At 33.9% G+C, this 22246-nt stretch overlaps 2 protein-coding genes and 1 long non-coding RNA gene across 4 annotated transcripts; all 3 read left to right on the top strand.

Annotated features, from left to right (window-relative positions):
• Positions 1–10880: 10880 nt before the first annotated feature.
• Positions 10881–12367, top strand: LOC111206362. Its single transcript, XR_002658592.2, has 2 exons — positions 10881–11174; positions 11292–12367. It is a non-coding gene; the product is annotated as an uncharacterized LOC111206362 (long non-coding RNA).
• Positions 12368–15124: 2757 nt separating this feature from the next.
• On the top strand, positions 15125–17375 carry LOC106401865 (lysine-specific demethylase JMJ30). 2 transcript variants are annotated; one of them, XM_013842475.3, is made up of 6 exons: positions 15126–15702; positions 15807–16016; positions 16132–16266; positions 16341–16484; positions 16793–16885; positions 16991–17375. In XM_013842475.3, the coding sequence occupies exons 1-6, from the start codon at positions 15229–15231 to the stop codon at positions 17177–17179; spliced, it is 1245 nt and encodes a 414-aa protein (XP_013697929.1). In that variant the 5' UTR covers positions 15126–15228; the 3' UTR covers positions 17180–17375. The 2 variants fall into 2 exon arrangements, with proteins under 2 accessions (XP_013697930.1, XP_013697929.1); XM_013842476.3 differs by having other exon boundaries at positions 15125–15702; positions 16620–17375.
• Positions 17376–20549: 3174 nt separating this feature from the next.
• Positions 20550–21823, top strand: LOC106398872 (DNA damage-repair/toleration protein DRT100-like). The gene has a single exon (XM_013839375.2). The coding sequence runs from the start codon at positions 20617–20619 to the stop codon at positions 21712–21714; it is 1098 nt and encodes a 365-aa protein (XP_013694829.2). The 5' UTR covers positions 20550–20616; the 3' UTR covers positions 21715–21823.
• Positions 21824–22246: the final 423 nt, after the last annotated feature.

Raw genomic sequence — 22246 nt, 5'->3', positions numbered from 1 at the left:
TTGAGTGGAGCTACCCTCAATTATCCGACCTATGACAAAGAGCTTTATGCTCTAGTGAGATCTCTAGAAACTTGGCAACATTATCTTTTGTCTAAAGAGTTTGTTATTCAAACAGATCATGAGACACTTAAACATCTAAGAGGTCAGACCACACTCAAGAGGAGACACGCCAGATGGTTGGAGTTTGTGGAGACTTTCCCTTATGTGATTAAGTATAAGAAGGGCAAAGACAATGTTGTGGCCGATGCCTTGTCCCGGAGATATACTCTTATCTCGACCATGGAAGCTAAGATCATGGGTTTTGAACTTATTAAAGATTCGTATGCTACTGACCTTGATTTTCAAGAAGCTTTCAGGAATAGTACACAAGGAGCATTCGGTACCTACTACCAGCATAACGGTTTCTTGTTCAAAGAAAAGAAATTGTGCATTCCCAAGGGTTCTATGAGGGAATTGCTGGTTCGGGAGGCCCATGGTGGCGGCCTCATGGGACACTTTGGTCGAGATAAAACCTTAAGTGTCCTGACCGACCATTTCTTTTGGCCGAACATGAAGAGAGATGTTGAGAACCTATGCGCCAAATGCACTGTCTGTCTTAAGACAAAATCCAGGTCACATCCTTATGGGTTACATATGCCATTACCTATTCCTAACCATCCTTGGGTAGATGTTTCTATGGACTTTGTGCTGGGCTTGCCCAAGATAAACCACAAAGACTCCATTTTTGTAGTGGTGGAAAGGTTTTCCAAGATGGCCCACTTCATAGCTTGTGACAAAACCAATGATGCTACCTAGACAGCCAATTTGTTCTTTAAAGAAGTGGTGCGCTTACATGGTGTTCCCCGAACCATTGTGTCCGACCGAGACACTAAGTTTCTAAGCCATTTCTGGAAGACACTATGGGGTAAGATCGGTACCAAGCTGCTGTTCTCGACCACTTGTCATCCACAGACTGACGGCCAAACCAAGGTAGTAAACCGTACACTCTCTAAGTGATTGAGAGCTACGGTCGGTAAGAACTTAAGGAACTGGTTATCTTGTTTACCGTTTATTGAATTTGCTTATAACCATGCTAGACACTCTGCTACTTAACTTTCTCCTTTTGAAGTTGTCTATGGTTTTCAGCCTGAGACGCTCCTAGACCTGTTCGAGCTGCCCAACTCTATGTTTCGCAGTCGAGATGGTGCCACTAAGGCGGAGTTCGTTAAGAACTTACACCGGAGGGTCTGAGAGAAACTAGAGGCGAAGGCGGCCAAGGTCAAGGCTCGTCTTGACCAGAAGAGAAAGGAGGTTTTGTTCAAACCAGGCGACTTAGTGTGGTTACACATGAGGCCGGAAAGGTTTCCAGACCAGAGGAAGTCCAAACTATCACCACGAGGCACTGGACCATTCTGGGTCCTTGAGAAGATCAACGACAATGCTTACAAGCTTGAGATTCCAGGTGAGTTTAAGGTTTCCCCCGTGTTCAATGTATCTGATTTGTCTCCTTTTCTTGCAGATGATGGTGTTCTGAGGCCAGAACCTTTTCAAGGGGGAGGGAATGATGCGGCCATCCAAATAGAGGTTCCCGTGGTTAGGCGTGGTCCGACTACCCGGTGTGGAGCCAGGGCCATAAGACTTGGTTTCTCTAAAGCTATCCAACAAATCCTTGATCAAGATGTTCAATCCGGCCAGGAAGAGTTACTGATTGAAGAGATGATCCAATTGAAGATTCAAGATCAAGTCGATTCAATAGAGGTTCAAGATCAAACCGGTCCAATCCAATTTAGATCACTCGCCCAGAACCGAACCGGCCTAACCATCTCTACATGTGATCTCGGTTCAGACCCTGTCCCAATCCCAGCCGGTTCTGAGTAATCCGCCCCATTTCATTTAAGGTAAGCAGGTAAGATTTCATTTATGATTTCTAACCGGTTTATTGTTTTTGGTTTGTGTTGGTTATTTCTTTTAATTTCAATTGCATGAACTTATGGGCCAATTGTTTAAGTCATTTTCTTTTTATTTATTTGAGTCCAATAATTCAAGGCCACTTGTTTAGCCTTTGCTTTAGTTGTCCAAGAAGAGTCGGCCCATTCTTGTCTAGGCCTTGTCGGTTTTTAGAGGCCAAGAGATTCCATGTTGCTTTGCTTCAAATTCCCCTAGAAGGGCATAGCTGCAGGGTATTTAATACCCACTATAAGCAGCCTTGTATTTTTTTAGTTCATGAAATATATGAGTCAGTTTGCCCCAGAAAATAAACCCTTTTCTCTCTAGACTTGTGTGTGAAGCCGGCTAGAAAGAACCCTTGAATCTTATCAAGTTTTCATCACCAAACTTGTGGCGATTCCTCACTCCATACCATCCACCGATCCAGCTTGAGAGAGACTTCAGTCCAGCAAGCCAGATCCCATCTTCACGCCATCTCCATCTCTTGTTCTTGTTGAGAGAGACACACGTCCAGCAACTTGAATCCATCAGCCATCTCTATCCTTCTCTTGTTTTTATTTCATTGCATCTTTTGTTTCAGATCGGCCATTAAAATAAAAAACCTATAAAAAATCATATTTGTTTATTTTCTTCATTTCTCAGTTAGTTTACTTTTTGTTCTTCATTTTTAATCCATAAAAACTCATAAAAATCATTCTCTCTTGTTTCATGTACAAACCGGCCGATCCTCTCTCCATCGCATCCGCCTAGCAGCTCCCTTATCCATCCGTTCGTCCTGTCCAGTCCGATCTCTTGAACCTCAGTCTAGCCATTTGAGTAGTCTGGAGCCCAGCCTGCAACAGAACCCGAACTAAGAAAATCATTAACCATATTAACCACATCATCCTTAATTACTGACCAAGATTTCTGATAAAATAAAGCTGTCATCCCATCCGGATCCGGAGCTTTCTCAGGATGCATTATAAATAGTGTCTTCCTGACTTCCTCCTCCGAAGCCAGGGCCGTTAGCCTATTATTTTGTGCCGCCATTACCGATTGTGTAACTTCGTCTAGAAAACCATCAAACTCTAAAGGTGAAGTGGACTGGAACAAATCATTAAAGTGTATAACTGCCACTCCTTCAATTTCAGCCTCTGAATTAATCCATTCCCCATCCTCATTATATAACCCAATAATCATATTTTGTATATGTTTTTGTTTAGTCAAAGCATGATAGAATTTTGTATTTCTATCTCCCCATGTATGCCACAAAGTCCTACTCTTATGTTCCCAGTACAATTCTTCATCTCGATATGCTTCTTTTAGTTTCCGTGATACCTCAACCACCTCTTCATGAGATTTGTACATATCGTTTTGAACTTCCTCTAGAGCCTTTTGTAGAGTATTTATTTTTTCTTTCCCATGAGATGGATTATTCTTTCTCCAAACTAAAATCTCGTGCCGAAAATTATGAATCTTATCTATTATACCCATGCGTCCGCCCCTCCTCTGTGTAGACCACCCGCGTTCAATCGATTCCATCAAACCATCCTCACCAATTCATCTTTTGTCAACCCTGAATTGCCACCGAAATTTAAGAACTTTATCATCTATCGTTGCCACTATCGGCCCGACAATCATACCCAAATATTCAACAAACGAGCAAAGAAACAGATCATGCCATTCATTATTCGCCAAAGCCCTATCCAACCGGCACTTAATATCTTGTCCATATCTTCGTCCGCTCCAAGAGAGGGTATTACCAAGACTGGGAAACTCCATTAGACCACAATTATCTATCATATTATTAAATTGTAGAAATGTATATGCATGTCTAAGAGCTCATCCCTGTTTCTCATGATTACCCGTAATCTCATTTAAGTCGCCAATAATAAACCAGGGTTCATCCCTTGAAATCTCTAATCTTGTAAGCCTCTCCCAAACATGATCTCTAAAATTTTGGTTTGGCTCACCATAAACAAATAATAGAAATATCCGCTTTCCTTTATATTCTTTCTTGACATCTATAATTTTGTTGATAGAAGAAAGAATATTGACCTTACAAGTGGAGTCATAGAATAAAGGCAGACCACCACTCCTCCCTTGAGGATCAACCATATGGAGATGAGAATACCCAAATTAAAATTGAAAAGACTGTACAAAATCAAACTGTTGTTTTGTTTCCGAAAGAAAGAGAAAAACAGGATTATGTTTCCCCCAAATTTCTCTCAAATAACTAATGGCCCATTTACTACCGAGCCTTGGGCCTTGGAAATTCCAACTTAAAATTTTCATTTATCTCGAAACAACTAGAGATAGTAACAGGAGAGGATACATATAACCTAGCAAGGAGTCTATGTATATAAAGAAGGGTTTCCTTCACTCCTAGGCCATCCACATCAGATTCCATGTCACTAATTCGGAGTCTGTAGTGACGACACGTCTCATAATCAATCAAAAGTCAATGTTTCATTAATTCTTGAATTTAATGGGTTTTATGTGTTTACAACGGTCCAAATACATCTTCTCTGAAAAAAATGGTATACGAAACTTAGGGAAAGTGGCCGTCGAGCAACAATTCTCGTTCAGTCAATTGTCAATAGAAATCCAACTGTTTCACCGGTGACGAACGATTCCGATCAATGTCAGTCGGAAGCCGAATAGACTTCTTTAATCTGGAGCCGTTACGGAAATTAACTTGGTTCATGCATCTTCATTAACATTCACATTAATATCTACTCTCTACTTCTCACACGTTCTCACATTCAATGAATCTCTTCATTCATTCCTTTGTGTTAATCATCCATTATAAATATGAAGGTTTTCTTCCAAAAAATCATCAGTTCATTTCTCTTAATAAACAACACAAAAAGGTGATGAAAAAAAGATTTGTTAAGCTCATCGTTGTACTTGACGGATTGTGACAGAAAAATGATAAGACACAGAAAAAATGAGATGAGAAACAGAATAAACAGAGAATAAGAGAAAAGAGGAAGACGATAGAAGAGGGGAGATAACCTTTTTTAGTGAACCTTTTTTAAGAAGATCTATTTATCTTTAGCTCATAATAATTTCCAACATCTTGGTGTTGATTTTTCATTACTGTGGCGCCCTAAAAGGTTGATGGCCCTGATCTCAAGGATACAACAGTTAGTGCAGACACTTATGGATATAGAATCATGTGTATGCATGATTGTGATTTGTGAGTATATTTCAATTACATCTTTTTCATACCGACTACTGGATTGTGAATTCTATTTAACTTGGCTGCTTCTGTGTCTCTAAAATTGGCTGAGTTTTGATATATACATAGAATGCATTTTTATTATTGTACTTCCAAGTTTGAGTCTGCATATATCACAATAAAATGAGGACGGTGGACAAATTAGCTGAGTGTGGAATACTAAACATGTTCTTACATTAAATTGAAGCGTTGTAGTTTTGTCCAAACACTAACTTATGCCTTATTTAGAACACTCACTTCTCATAACATATGTACTCTCTTCTCGACAAATGACACCTGCTAACCTAATAAAAAAACAATCACAGCGTTGACACATTTGAAAGAAAATTCGTCCAACCGCACCTCCTATTTCGGATAAAAACAACTAGAACTAATACGATATGAAAAACAATAGTTTCATATATATATATATTAAAATGTTTCATTGGACATCAACCTAAAATAATATTTTAGCACATAATTAATAATATAATATCAAAGACATAAATTTTAAAAATATTCATAAGAAAAAATATAATCTAAGATTTTTGTATTAAAAGTTATTTTATTTATTATCAAAATTATCATAATTACAGTAGAATAAACAAAGAAAATATGTAAAACTATTATGTATTCATGAACATTTTAATATTAAGATGATCATGATCTATAATAAGAATAACAAAACATACACAATAAAAGTTAATATCACCTTAAATTTTAAGTAAGCTAAACATTTTGAAATACTCTTTAACTGATATATTTATGTATTTTTGGTTCCCGATTTTTGGTTCCCGTAGCGTAGAGAGAGAGAGAAATTATGCTAATACTAAAAAAAAGTTTTTTTTGTTAATTTTAAATTAAGAAAATATTATATCTCATATACATCTCTTGCAAATATAAAACTAAAGCACAAACCACAAATCATATAAAAAATAATAATCTTGATTACAAGTAAATTATATCCCGCCCGTAGGGCGGGTCGACCCTAGTATCATATAACCCTCAGAATCCATTCCATAAACCATTCCATAAAAACATGTTTATAAACCGATGACCATATACAATACAACAATCTCTCAGTACAAACCAACGCCATAGAAGAGGGTACCATATTTAATATATCCCTATAACCAAATTGTTCCTACTCCGGTAAAAAATCCCTGTATATAAACATCACCCAAATCTCCTTGTCATGATCAGACCATAGCTCAACACACCTAAAAAAGAAATATTTAATTTCTTCAAAACCTACACCACAACAAAAATAAATATAAGCCGACAAGGTCTTCCTGTCTTCATGGCCTCTGATTTGCCATTGCCTTTGTGTTAAAACCTTCCACCGGAATAAGGTGCATAAGAAGTCATTGAAAGAGTAATGTATTGTTTCTCAAAGCATCACGGCCATCATCCCTCCACTTCATAGACACCCATCCCTTGTATAGCATCCCATATAGTTTACTACAAATACTCAGTACCATGACTTCCAAACGAATTCTAAAACACCCAGTTCCATCTGTAAAATAATCAACAAAACATTGCAAAAATAATGATACCATGTGTTTTGTGATACGAATATTTACATCGTTTAGAAACTGGGGAGTTTCTTAAAAAAATAAAAAAAAAATTACTAAAACAAATAAGCTGAATGATAGCTCATAAAACCAATTTTTATGACCAAAATAGCTCATAGGGTAAGAAATGACTAAAATAGATTTTATTAAAGAACAAAAAGACTCAAGTAATTTTAGTGAATAATACACTTAATATAAATAAATAATTTAAAAACAAATTCTAAAAAAATATTTTAAATTTTATTCCTTGGATCATAAATTTTAGAAAATAAATTATAATCCCCAAATCTTAAACCTCTTCTCCCCAAAAATTAAAACCTTAAATCTAGATTAACTAACCCTAAGAGTATATGTATCTTTTTGAATGAAACATAATTTTATCATTTTGTACTTGTATTTTATTTTTGCAATAAAAACTTTTTTAACACTACTAAAGGATATTTCTCATCATTAAAAAGAGACATCTGGTAGAAAAACATCTCAAGTAAAAGGTTTTGTATGCAATGAATTGGTTCCCGTTTCTTGTTATATTTTCTGTTTGTTTAATATTCAGATACAATACCATCGTTTGTTCAAACGAAATGAAATAAAATACACTTTAAGTTATATGAAATGAAATACACTTGAAGTATTAACTAGAACTTGATTTGCGCCCCCGTGCAGGTATGTGATTTAACTTTTGTTCAATGTAAATTCATAAACTGCTGGTTTTATAAAAAAATATCATTTATATTTTTTATGTTTTGTAATTTACATATAGAGTAGAATATATTATTTTATAATATAGATGTTTGATAATAATTTTTTTTTATTTGTACATAATATTATATTAAGAAGTTTATAACTTGATGAAATTTGATGTATTGTATAATTCATATATTAACTTGTTATTTTTGTTATTTTTTTTTTAAAATGAAACAACATACTAAAAAATTAATTTTTTGCATTTGTTTTCTATGAATTATTATTAATTTTATGATATTTTTTTTTCTTGAAAATTGAACTCTCAAAATTTTTATATTTGACTACATGTGATTTAGTTAATATTCATACAATATTAATAATAGTCAATATATGAATATCAATTAGGTTAGATAAGCTTTAGAATTGTAATTGAGTAGTTTAAATTGATTTTAAATGTAGTGACATAATATGTAAATAAAAAGAAACTAGATTTTGATCCGCGCTTAAAAAGCGCGGGTTTTTATTTTATTTATTGATCAAAAATTGATTTACAAACTACCATTTTTTTGTTTCGAACCATAATAATTGAGGTTTTAGGTTTGTATCATTTGTTTTTTTTTCCTTCAAAATATGGTATTTGTTTGAAATATGGTAGTTGTTTATAATAATGTTTTGAGTTTTAAGAATTGTTTTCATATCCAACCTAGATTCATGGTTGAACCTATATACCTGATACATTATATATAATCCGGTTCAAATTTAATGAAAAAATTGTTAATTAAAAATCCAATAGAACCTGGTAAAAACCCAAAAACTCACAATTAACCCGCGATCTGATATCATTGATTCAATAAAAACACAAATATCTGATAGTATTTTTTAAAAAAAAATTGATTAAATTACTCATATATTTTTTAATATAACATAAATTTGTGATTCCTTAGAATATTATGAAATTTTATTATGTTATCCAAATAAAAAATGATAATATAAAAAATCTTATTGATATGACAATATTAGTTTATTTTTGTTATTAATAATCTATTATAAGTTTGTATTTTTATTTAAGATTTAAAAGTTGATTTTAAGATAATTTTTAAAATATTCTTAAACACCATAATTACCATATCAATATTATGTACAAAATGACATTATACACGAAAAATGATATTCAAATATGTATATGATATATGGCTTTGGTTTTGGTTTTGGTGTAGGATATAGGGTTTTGGTTTGTATTGAAAATCTGCATAATATTCGAATTATTTATTTTGTATATTGATACATAGATTTATGAAAATAATAGTCTTTGTTAATTTATTTATTGTTCATAATATATTTATACTTAGAATATTTATATTAAATTTAAAGTTTGCATATATGTATATATATATATATATATATATAGGCCTATTATTTATAAATTCATTTAAGTGTATCTCTAGGCCCAAAACCAAAAGATTTAAATGCCATTAATGAATTTTATTAATTATTTGCAAAAATAAAGGTATTTTTGAGAAAATTGCAATTTTCATCAAAAGGAATGATCCTCTTTTAATGGTATTGATTTTGAGAAAAATGCAATTTTCATTAAGGGGAATGATCATCTTTTAATGGTATTGATACAAAAAGAAAGTACTTAATTTATTGTAAATTCAATAGTTAAATATTAAAATAAAAAAGTATTAAAAATAATGATATCCATGTTACCAAACAATTCTTATTTATATTATTATCCATGTTTACAAACAGTACCAAAAAGGTATTTCAGTTTTAATAATATAGATTAATTTGGAATAAGAGATTCTTTAGTAACTTTCTAATAAATAATTTTTATTAATATCATTTTGAGAAATCAAGTAGGAGAAAAAGCCTATAAAAGGATTAGTGTAACCTGCATTAACAACGAGGATGAAGTTACCTAAGAACATCATTAACCCATGTTCTTAGTTGAGTTTCTTAGCATAATTAGAACTAGATCCTGATCCGCGCGCCAGCGCGGATATAAATTTTCAATTTTTAATTATTTATTTTATTAAATGATGTATTTGTAAAATTCATTCATATTATATTCATTAAGTAAATTTTTTTTTCGCATCTTAAACTATCTATTTTTTACGAATGTGTGATATCATATAAAAAATATAAAAAAATGAGTATACATAGTTAATTAGATAATTGTAAAAACATAAATTTTTCTTTCGTTTGCGATATCATATAAATAATGATTCGCCCAGTTAACAAAAATCATGATTTTTTTTATGTGTAATTTTTTTTTTTGACCATTTCTTTAAAACTATATTAAATTTCACATATTTTAATTAGAATACTTTTAATATCTTTACCTTTTTATTTGAAATGCAACTCAATATTTTTTTAAAAATTATAACAAAATATTAAAAAAAATATTTTTAGAATTTGCTTGAAAAATATGAAAATTACATTTTAAATTAAATTATCCTAAAATATGATAAGCTTTGATGTAAACGAAAACTCAAATTATGTCAAAAATAATTATATTCAATGATAATAACAATTTAAATTGATTACTTTTTAAAAAATACATTTACAAAAATATTGTTTGAAAGAAAATTCATTTCTCTTTCAAATATAAAATGAAAATATTATAATTAAATAATAAAAAATATAAATAAAAACCATAAATTTAGCAAATGACAACTGAGTTATATTATGCTAAAATTTTATTTCTAACAATTTAGCAAATGACAAATGAGTTATGAGCAAATAATACCATATAATTTTTAAAAATATAGTCATTCTTAAATATTTTTTGAATAAATAAATATTTTTTAATTTAATCAACTAAAAATAATATACGTACAATTGTGTGAGTCAAATTCTAGTTTTATTGATGCATGTTATATATTAGTGTTCTATGTTTTAGGTAACATTTTAATGATGCACGTTTTTTAAAATCTCCATTATTAAAATTATGCACGTAAGGATAACTCATGAGTTTTTTTGTTGATTAAATGACATTATGTCCAAATTTATTTAAGGATATTTCATTAAGGTAACTGAAAAAGACAAACAATAAAATAGGAAGTTTAAATTCATTTAACTATATTTCATTAATGTAACTGAAAAGACAAGTAATAAATTAGGCAGTTTTATTCGTTTTAAGATATTTCATAAATGCAACTGAAAAAGACAAGCAAAAAAATAGGGAGTTTAATTAATGAAGTAAGAACATTTTCAAATTGGTACTTCTCTTTTAATAATATAGATTTCATTAATGTAAATGAAAAGACAAGTAATAAATTATGCAGTTTTATTCGTTTTAAGATATTTCATAAATGCAACTGAAAAAGACAAGCAAAAAAATAGAGAGTTTAATTAATGAAGTAAAAATATTTTCAAATTGGTACTTCTCTTTTAATAATATAGATTTCATTAATGTAAATGAAAAGACAAGTAATAAATTATGCAGTTTTATTCGTTTTAAGATATTTCATAAATGCAACTGAAAAAGACAAGCAAAAAAATAGAGAGTTTAATTAATGAAGTAAAAATATTTTTAAATGGATATTTGTCTTTTAATAATATAGATTAAAAAAAATATAGCCATTAACAGAAGAGGACGGTTCTTCTATCTCCTAAATAGGAGACGTCTCTTAGAGCTTTTCCTTTCTCCTCTTCTCTCAACAACAACAAGGCAGAGCCAACAGGTTGCTTCCTCCATTCTCCTCTTCATGATTTCCTCCCAAGCTTGTTCCCTCCATTGTCCTCTTCGACCTATCTCGCTTCCTACAGCTTCGTCTCAAAGCGTAAGCTTTTCTTCCTCAGCTTTGATACTCAGCTATGATTTCTCGACGATTTCGTCAGAATATCTCGATTCTCACTGATTGGGTTTGAAAGGTCTCTACTTTTTGCTTTCGTTGCAGAGACAAAGACTAGATTTTTCAAAAAAGTTCTTAATGTGCAGACATTGGTGAACTGTGTGAAACGCCGAACAATCAAATTGAAGGCGAGACTCCAGTTTTTTTTTAAAAAAGTTCAGAGCTTTCGAATTCTTCCACTTGGGTCATGCGGAGATTCGTTCAGACACGTCCTGTCGAGACATGTACTATGTTGATCAGAACTGCTTTGTTCTTGTCTGAACGAGCCTTTTCTAGTCTCGGAAAAGTGGGGAGAGTCTCTTACAAAGAGAGATTGAGAAATGGGATTTCTGATATCAAGAAAGATGATGTTGTTGATCTCTTCCTAGCATCATAGATTTCGGTAGATTGTTTGGTGCCGTCGAAGATGGAAGCAAAGGTGAAGCTTAATGTAGTCCACTACAGTATGGTCGTTGATAGTCTTTGCAAAGAAGGGAGCCTCGAAGATGCACTCAACCTTTTCAATTAAATGGAAACCAAAGGGATCAAAGTAGATGTCATCACCTACAACACTCTCATAGGCATCTTCTGTAAAGCCGGAAGATGGGATGATGGCACGCAGTTGTTGAGGGATATGATTACAAGGGGAATCACCCCGGACGTCTTTACTTTGGATGCCTTGGATCGATTGTTTGGTGAAAGAGGGATTGCGCCAGATGATTGTACATACGACACAATAATCCGAGCTCATCTAGGAGGTGGTGGTGTAGCCACTTCAGTTGAACTCATAGAAGAAATGAAGAGGTGTGGGTTCTCTGCAGATGCTTCCCCCATGAAGATGGTTATTGATATGTTATCTGATGGTAGACTTTTGTTGAGTGTCTAATCTAATCTACAAAGAGAAAGTCTTCTTTGGCGTTTTTGAAGCCAACTTTGCCTTTTTTCCACACATGTAAACAGAGCATGCTGTCTTCTCTTTCAGTTGGCTTTCTTTTGTCATGCTTTCTTCTTTGAATTCAAGCTGATATGTTAGTTTCTGTGTCAGTTAAGAGAGGGCCAGTTGGTAGGATTTTGTAAGTAAGCAGTGTGTGTAATGTAATGCGAGAGATTAATGGTTAAATATGAAAGGATTATTTCGCTAATCTTTTGTTAACACTAACCAGCAAACTATAGTTATTTTCTAGCACTTTCTCACTAGGGGTTGTCCAAAGTTGTTTGGCTTTAGTAGTGGTTATAATTCTTGTAACAATAATTGAGAAAAAATGAAATATAGTCAGATTATCTCGTGTCTAGTTCTGATTTTTAAGTCATATGAATAAGAAAATGTATCCAAATAAATTTTATCTTTAATTAAACAATGTTTAATATTTTTTTTTAAAACCCGTAAATAAGAGACTACCATTGAAACACAAAATTGGTGTTTCTTAACTAAAATTCTTAATTACATTTAGTTATTAAAATAATCATTAAGAGACTTTAATGGGGTTTGTGGGTTAATCATGCTCTAAGAATACGAGAGTAGAAGTCGAAAACGAGGTGTGTATGGACCTCAGATAAGGGCTCGAGTCTTAACTTGACCGTTTATTTGATGTTGTAGGTTATTGCTTATGGAGTTATTGAAATGGTTGAATATTGAGTATTGCATTTCTTACTTTCTAAATCATGTAAATTGTCGTTTGATAAATATCAGTATGAAGATGTCTATCACATTGTTTTCACTAGACGGGTCATGTGCTGGATGTGCATTTTTGCACATAATCCAGCTTATTTTTTTCCTGTCGTGATTCCGGACCCAACCATGTAAACAAGCATCAACCTAGCTAGAGATTGCAACTTACAAATGTTTTTCCTAATTGTATTTGAATTTGCAACTTACAAATGTTTTTCCTAATTGTATTTGAATTTCTTTGGTTTTCGTAGTGTTTTTTCTAGTTATTGTTCAATGGATCACTTTATGTATGACTATCATGGGTTTGATGTTGATAAATTGTTAAGGTAGTTATCAAATGCTGATAATGACTATTCCTCTCGTTTGAAATGATTGTATGATCAAAAGTTAGCTAACTAGATACTTTCAGAATCAGGTGTTCAAAAAAAAAAAAAAGATACTTTCAGAATCCATATATTGTTCAATTACATCTTGGTACAAAAGAGATTATAATCTTTAATATTTATGTACAAGTATATCTTTCACGTGTACGTGTTCTGAGAAACATTAATTAGGGAGTGATCGGATGATGATTTTGACTTATACGATCTATCTTGTTTTCAATTATAACAATGATTTCTTGTCTGTTGCTTAATTGATCATTTTGTCTAATCGTTTTGGTTATAAAGTTTGAGAGTATTATTGAACTAGATGATGTATAGACGCACAAGCCAATTTGTCAACATTAGTTCAACAGAGAGCCATTCTTTTTTAGAAAAGGTGTTTAGTTCATGTGGAACATCTGCATTCTACAATGGGTTTGATTACGTATTTAAACAAAATGGATTAGTTGTCTTGCATAAGAAACTTTCAACGTGTCCTAACTCCTAAGTAAAAGAGTGATACTTTGTATATCTAGTTCAGTATAGAAAGATTCATTGTCTTTTTGAAAACTGTTGAGTTCATGCATGATGCCCTCTGCCTTCTACAATGGTTTGGTTAAATCTTTAAACAAAATGGAGCAAGGCTCATTAAGTCTTTGCATAGATACATTCTACGTGTATCGAATGTGCGTGTATTTGAATGTGTGTGTACTGTTGCAAGTATCCTGTAGTCCAATGCCAAAGGCCCAAAGGTATCTAAAGAAAATATCTGTGGAAAAATATCATAAAAGCATTGACTATAGCGCCACGTCGACTATCACCTAATCATAAATATCTTTGGAGTTGTGTTTCTTCTGTTGCGCTAGGCAATTTTTTTAATATAAAATATCATAACATGTTGTACAGATGTCGCGCTGACTGTAGCACCACGTCCACTATCAGCTAAATGAAAAAGGCAAATAGTATATGTGTCCACAAATTTGACGTGCCAGTAAGTGCACGTCACATAAGATTCAGCCAATGCGAAAACGACATATCATCAACCGCTTTTTCTTTATCAACCGTGGAAAGTTCTAGAGCATTTGTCGGATATTTATCTCATTGGACCAACCTTATGTACTTGTAAAAAGCATAACCGAGATTTTAATGAACTAATCAATGTATCACCACAAATAAATAGTGTATCAAAGTAAACGCAAACAGAAATATTTAGCATGACTAAGTGATTAATACCTACATTTAAATTTATAATTTTTCAAATGTGTTGAGTTTTTTCTTTTTCAAAAAGCTAAAACGGAGCTTATTTATATTTTTACTAATCATGTATGTAACACTGAAACACAAACGCTATAGCAAGCCAAATATGTGTGTTAAGCACACTCTAGTGCTATAAATACTTTAAGAAAGACAAATTAGTTTTTAATAGTGACTTATTATTTTATTCGAGAAAGTAAACATATACAATTTTACATCTGATGATTCTTTATGTTTATGATAATTTATGTATAGTATTTTTTTTATTAACAGTACTAATTTTTTACAAAAATTCATGTCTTACATTTTATTTACACTACGGTGAATATTTCCTAAAAAAAATTATATTAATATATCTAGTTATTAACAATTTTTTCACAGATACTTAGGTTTAGAAGCAGTAATAAGCTTTTAGTCAAACTAATATATTTTTAGTGAAACAAAAGAAATAGGAGGTTTAAAAGAAAATTTAGGTTTTATGTGTCAGGTGCATATTCGATAAATAGAAAAAGTATCAGGGATGATTGCATAAATAATACGACTGTGGAGGGTTTACTCGTAAATAATTTACAAGAGGAGAGTGATAAAATACAAAAATATCTTAACATCCTAATCATCACTCAAAATATCTTCCCTTTTCCACTTTTTAGCTCACTTTTCCCCAACTCAAAATATCTTCACTTAACCCCCAAAACCAAAACCCGACCCGATCCAGACCATGTCAGGAGCTCCAACCGCCGCTTCCTCCGGAAACCACAGCCTCCATCTCCCGACTCCAACCCTCGACGCGGAGTCGCAATCCCTGCTGCAGTCGATCTCCGCTCAAGGCGGTTACGCCTATGCTCGCATGGCGGCGCTAGCAGTCGCCGGCGACCAAAGCGCGGCGGAGGCGGCGCGTGATATGGCCTGGGAGCAGCTTCACTCCGGTCCCTGGCACTCTGTTCTCCCCGTCTGGCGCGACGCTTACTCGATGGCTTGTCTCCACGTCGCCAAGTTCCATTTCGCCGCCGGCGAGTTTGGGGAAGCTCTCGGCGCGCTCGATATGGGTCTCATCATGGGAGGGACGCTTCTCCGCAAGGACCTCCACGACTCTGTGCTCTTGGTCTCCTCTGAAGCTCGTAAGATGGCTAAGAGCCTCGGAGATTTCAAGGGTGAGAAGTTGGTCCCTGAAGTTCCCGTCGATGTCAGTGAGGTAAAAAGCTCAGATCTTGTTAACATTTGGGTAGGATTAGTTTAGTTTGGTCTCTTCTGTCGGAAACTGAGAGTGTTGGGGTTTGTTGAAAACTTTACTTGCAGGTGCTAAAGATTCTACCTATGAGGTCATTGACTAGTGGAAGGGTAGAGAAGAGGTGTGATTTATCTATGGAGGGGTTTCTTCGTGATTATTTTCAGACAGGTACACCTGTTGTTATAACCAATTGTATGGCTCATTGGCCAGCTAGGACCAAGTGGAACCACTTGGACTATCTCACTTCTGTTGCTGGTAACCGTACCGTTCCCGTCGAGGTGACTTACTCTACTCATCATTAACGTACTTTTAGTTAGCTTGTGAGTGTTGATGTAGAGTTGTGATTAGATCAGAATTAGCTGAAAGCTGGTAGAAGTTTAAAATGCTATACAGGTGGGGAAAAACTATTTGTGTTCAGATTGGAAGCAAGAGCTTGTGACTTTTTCCAAGTTCCTTGAACGGATGAGGACCAATAGATCCACCTCCGTGGAACCTACTTATCTTGCTCAGCATCCGTTGTTTGATCAGGTATGTATGTATGCATCATCATATACTGATTACTGAACTTATGGCTCATTGGTTTAACATGACTGGGTGGGCAGATAAATGAACTGAGAGATGATATATGTATTCCTGATTACTGTTTTGTCGGTGGAGGGGATCTCCAATCTCTTAATGCTTGGTTTGGTCCGGCTGGGACAGTTACTCCTTTACACCATGATCCACATCATAATATACTTGCTCAGGTATTATTGGCTTCAGATCTTTTTTCCTTAAATGAGCATGGCTTCTTGTCTGTTCTCGCTATCAACCTGTCCAATGTGTATGTTCTGTAAGTGTTTAACGAGCTTCTTCTTCTTTGATGTTCTTGCATAATAAAGCCTGATCATCTCCCTGGATTGAAGCCTGATGTCTGAACAAAACTAAACTCTTAGTTTGACTAACCAAACAAATCGTTTCGCCTGCAATAAATGTTCTATAGTATACAGAAAGTTTCTTTGTTTAGGTTCTTTCCTCCTACTATTGAAGTTTCTTTGTGTTATCTGTTCTTCAGGTTGTTGGCAAGAAGTATGTAAGGCTTTACCCATCCTCGTTGCAAGACGAACTTTACCCTTATCCTGAGACAATGCTTTGCAACTCTAGCCAGGTAAGTTTTCTAATCCTATATTCAGATCTGATACTGTGTTTAAACGGAAGCTGAGTCGACTTGATCCTTGTGTCCAAACGGGGTGGTTTCAAACTTTGGTTGAAGGTTGATCTTGACAACATCGACAAGAACGAGTTTCCAAAGGCGGTGGAGCTAGAGTTTATGGATTGTATCCTAGAGGAAGGAGAAATGCTGTACATCCCTCCCAAATGGTGGCACTATGTCAGGTCTTTAACAATGAGTTTCTCGGTTAGCTTCTGGTGGAGCAATGAAGCAGAGTCCTCTGATTCTTAGCAAATGGAGTATTTTTAATCTCTGTTTCTGGTTTGTTCACTCTGTCTTTTTCGTTAATTATGTTAGATCTTAAAAGTAAGTAGAGAAGAAAACATTTGCTCTGAGACTGAGCATGAAGATGTTTGTTTTGTCTAAGCCTATGTTGTAAAAGACAATCGAGATCTTTTAAGTCTTAACACAGACATTTTTGTGTGTATCCTCATGGTTTGTCCTTGCATTAAGCAAGGAAAGGTTTAATGAGAATCTAGCTCTAAGGAAGAAATGGGCCAAAGGCCCAGTTGAAAAAGGTAAATTTAGTATTCAGTTGTATTTTGCTACATTTGTCCACGAAACTCATCCCGTTGATTTATGGACAATTGATCAAAGGTCTTAGAAAAGTATACTCTTTTTTTCTGAATTTTTTTCTGAATTTTAAAAGCTCACGAAACACATCACTAGCCCGTAACCCGAAATCCGAACCGAAGTCGAACCGAAAAACCCGATCCGTATCTGGTCCGAAATGTAAAAAATATTCGAATGGATCTTGTAAGGTGGTACAAAACATATCCGAACCTGAAGTGTTATTAACCGAACCCGAACGGGTAACCCGAAAAACCGAAAAAACCAAAAAATCCGAAAAAATATCCGAAGAAACCGATCCGAATGTCCAAAATAATATACAATATAATTATATGAAACATGAATATATACTTCAAATATTCAATTTCATATTTATTTTAATATGTTATCTAACAATAAGTATTTAAAATATAAATAACTAACTTAAATACTTAATTATATATAAATAAATATATATTTCTTATGTTTTACTTTTAAATTTTAGATTTTATTTCGGGTATATCCGAACCGATCCAATATACCTCGAATCTGAATGATATATGATTACTTTATGGGTTCTATGATGTGATACAAAACCGACCCGAATCCGATGTGTTATATCCGAACCCGATCCGTACTTGCAAATTTACTAGAATGAGACCTAGGAGATGTTATAAAAAAGAACTGAAATCTGAAAAACCCGACAGAACGCCAACGGGTACTCGAACGTCCAGGCCTACACATCAGTTTGTTTATATTTTAGGATTTACAAGTTTTTGTGTGTTTAAAATTAAGTGCTAGAAGAAAAGTTAAAAGTTTATAGTTTATGCGCTGAGAAAAGAAAAGTTCAGTAAACTTTTAGGGTTTAAGAGTTAAGCTGATATGTTTAAAAGAAAAGTTAAAAAGTTAAGTATTTATGGGTTTAAAAGTTAAAGAAACACATCAATTTGTTTAGATTTTATGGGTTTAAAAGTTACGTTTTAGAAGCTAAGGAATGAATTTATTGTAATTTGTCTAGAACTGGAGTTTAAAGTTGATATATATTAAACTATTTTATTGTTACCTCCATCTTACAAAGATAAAACTTATGAAAAAATTAGTCACAAATAATTTTTCTATTATTTAATAATTGTAAATTACAAACTTCGAAATTTATAAGTTTAACTCAAGACTATCTTATTACATTGTTTTTTTTTTCAGAAAGAGACCCTTTCTATATAAAAGTATTATCTTCACAATTTTATCACCAAGGCTTTGGAGTTCGTGGATGATTAATATACATAACCAGAAACAATAACTGTAATGTTTTGAGTCTTTTAACACGTAAAATACCCGCAACAACCTATCCTACAAACTTTGATAAACTCAACAAGTAAAATAGTCAAAGTTAGTACTGATGTGGCAACAAACAGCGAATTCAAACATGAATATTAAACTCATTTCTACAAATTCCTAATGGAGTAATAATATGTCTCACATTAATCATTTATGAATGCCAAGAACAAGAAAAATGTATCGCAGTTATGTCTCTTTGTTTCATGCACCCTGTGGTTCTATACAAAACCGTCGGTGCTGAACTAGATGCGCGGACGGACAAATAATCGTAAAAGTTCTTTCTTTTTTTCTTTCTATTGTGACATTTTATTCAACGTAACTACAATGTTACAAAAAAAAAAAAAAAAAAATTCAACGTAACTACAATTATATGCGAATCGGAAGATGCGTAGAAGAATGCTTATGAAAGAAAAAAAACTCTCAAGATGCAAGGACATGGCAACGTGGCTTCATGGTGACCCTTTGATATAATTGTAGACGAATCTTATCTAGCCGGCAAGTCTCATCGGAAAATCTAATCGTAGCTTCAATTATTTGCATGGAAACTCTCCCCCACTTCCAGTTCCTGTCTCTATCTCAGTTTGTCCGCAAGCTTCTCTATTGATATCGAATGTGCTTCAAACTCTAATCCATGTGTGTGGTTTCTACATATTTGTGTCCACATAACTAGTACTCCCTTCGTTTAGTCATGTAAGTAGTTTTAGCAAAAAATGTTTGTTTCACAATATAAGTTGTTCTCGGAACCCAAAACAATAAATATACAATATTTCACTTAAAAACATAAAGGTCTTGTCGTTAGTTTTCAATTTTTTTAACACAACTTACAATGTCAGTCAACTAGCATTTACTACTAGTTACCAAAAAATCTATTTATAAATTCACTATAAATACCACCGTAAGTGTTATCACGCAAGCCAATAAATGATTAAATATTGAAGAATATAATGGTTTAGTGGTGACCACCACATAAATCTCTTAACACTGTTCTTTAAGAGAATATAATAAGTAAACACCAATGAGTAACAGAAAAAATACCTGGACTAATTGGTATATCTTCGTAGCCATTGTTAACGCTTTCTTCTTCTTCTTCTGATGGAATTTCGTTTAAATCAAACAAGATATCGCTCTCATAATTTTGAACCGAAACATTTAAATCAAAATCAGATGCCATAGGAAAGAATGAGTGACCATTCTTGGTTCGAAGCTTAAATAAGCATATTACAAACTGTTCAAAAGTTTTACTTTGGCTCCATCATAAAATTTTGATTTTTTAGTTTAAATTAGTTATACAAAAATTTGGCTCCAAAATGTTGTAAATTTTTTTCTAAAAACTCAAACGTGTGATTGTTAGTATTATTTTTTATTAATTTTATTACTAACAATAGTCTCTCTCTAATTAAATGTTGCAGACAAAATGAATGTGTGCAATAAATAAAAAAACGTTTTTATTGTTGCTTTAGAAACGTAGAATTTTAATGATTAATGAAGATTATTTAATGTAGAATTTTAATGATTAATGAAGATTACAGGAACACACCATTATTGTTGCTTCGAGTCCAAAATGTCTAATCATATAACCAAATCGAACTATTATCTAATAACTATGTAAAAATAATATTTAATGTATTTTTGCCAAGTATTGTCCTTTTTCTTTATTTATAAATATTTATTTCAAAATTCGTTATTTATTGTTATTCGCTATTTATATGCCCATAACGTTTATCTTCTACACTCACACATCAAGTCCCAATTCCCAACACTGTCACAAAAGAGAATCTCGAACAATGAAGCTCAACGTCTTCGTATTACTCCTCCTTCTTCTAGTCTCAACCGCAACATGCTGTCCGCCTTCAGACCGCCGTGCACTTCTAGCTTTCCGTGCAGCACTCCACGAGCCATACCTCGGCATTTTCAACTCATGGACCGGTCAAGACTGCTGCCACAACTGGTACGGCGTCAGCTGCGACTCGCTCACTCACCGAGTCGCCGACATCAACCTCCGCGGCGAGTCAGAAGACCCCATCTTCGAGCGAGCTCACCGAACCGGCTACATGACCGGACACATCGCTCCGGCGATATGCGACCTCGCGCGTCTCTCCGCCATCACCATCGCCGATTGGAAAGGTATCTCCGGTGAGATTCCCACCTGCATCACACGTCTCCCTTTCCTCCGTACGCTCGATCTCATCGGAAACCAAATCTCCGGCGGGATACCAAACGACATCGGAAGGCCACACCGGTTAGCTGTTTTAAACGTAGCGGATAACCGGATATCCGGTTCAATTCCAAAATCGTTAACCAACCTCTCTAGCTTAATGCATTTAGACCTCCGTAACAACCTCATCTCCGGCGTAATCCCGCCGGACTTCGGCCGGTTAACCATGCTCAGCCGCGCATTGCTAAGCGGGAACCGGATAACCGGTCGAATTCCCGAATCACTAACCCGGATTTACCGGTTAGCGGACGTTGATCTCTCCGGTAACCAACTATACGGCCCGATCCCACCGTCTCTAGGCCGTATGGCGGTTCTCGCGACGCTAAACCTCGACGGAAACAAATTCTCCGGTGAGATACCACAAACTCTGATGACGTCATCGGTGATGAACTTGAATTTGAGCAGGAACATGTTGCAAGGGAAGATACCGGAAGGGTTCGGACCAAGGTCTTACTTCACTGTACTTGATTTGTCTTATAACAATCTCAAGGGACCAATCCCGAGATCAATTTCTGGTGCGTCGTTTATTGGTCATTTGGATCTTAGCCATAACCATCTCTGCGGGAGGATTCCGGTGGGGTCGCCGTTCAGTCACCTTGAAGCGGCGTCGTTTATGTACAACGACTGTCTTTGCGGCAAACCTTTGAGGGCTTGTTTAAAAAACTGATTTTATGTAATCTTCGTTTATTAGACCTTATTATATTTTATGATTATGCACTGAAGAAAAACATAAATGTGTGCTACGTTCGGTACTTTATGATTGATTATTATCACGACCTGCTCTACTTACAATATAACTGTTTTCTGTAAGCTGTATCCATATCAATACGAAGAAAAATATGTTAAAGGAGTTTAAACCTCATATCGACTATACAAACGTTACATTTTTGATAAGGCTACGGAGCTTATCTAGCTACAAAAGATAGATAAAATGGCACTAGAGAGAGGGTAAGTAAATATTGTATCACCTAAATCGACATACCATACGGATACAGTTGTATATTTATTAGAATCATGGAAACTTATTTACTAACATATTATATACTATAATTACATAATACATAACATTGAATCTATTCACTTGAGTTTGTTTCTGAAAAAAAAATATTCTAGGGATAAATATATACATTTGGGGATATATCAAAGAAAAATTTAATGCAGGAAAATCCAACTCACATGAAGAATAGGAACGAATGAAT

Source organism: Brassica napus, chromosome C5, assembly GCF_020379485.1.
Source record: "Brassica napus cultivar Da-Ae chromosome C5, Da-Ae, whole genome shotgun sequence".
NCBI classification, from domain to species: domain Eukaryota; kingdom Viridiplantae; phylum Streptophyta; class Magnoliopsida; order Brassicales; family Brassicaceae; genus Brassica; species Brassica napus.
The sequence above is the reverse complement of the archived record's forward strand: the minus strand, read 5'-3'. Positions and strand labels throughout refer to the sequence as shown.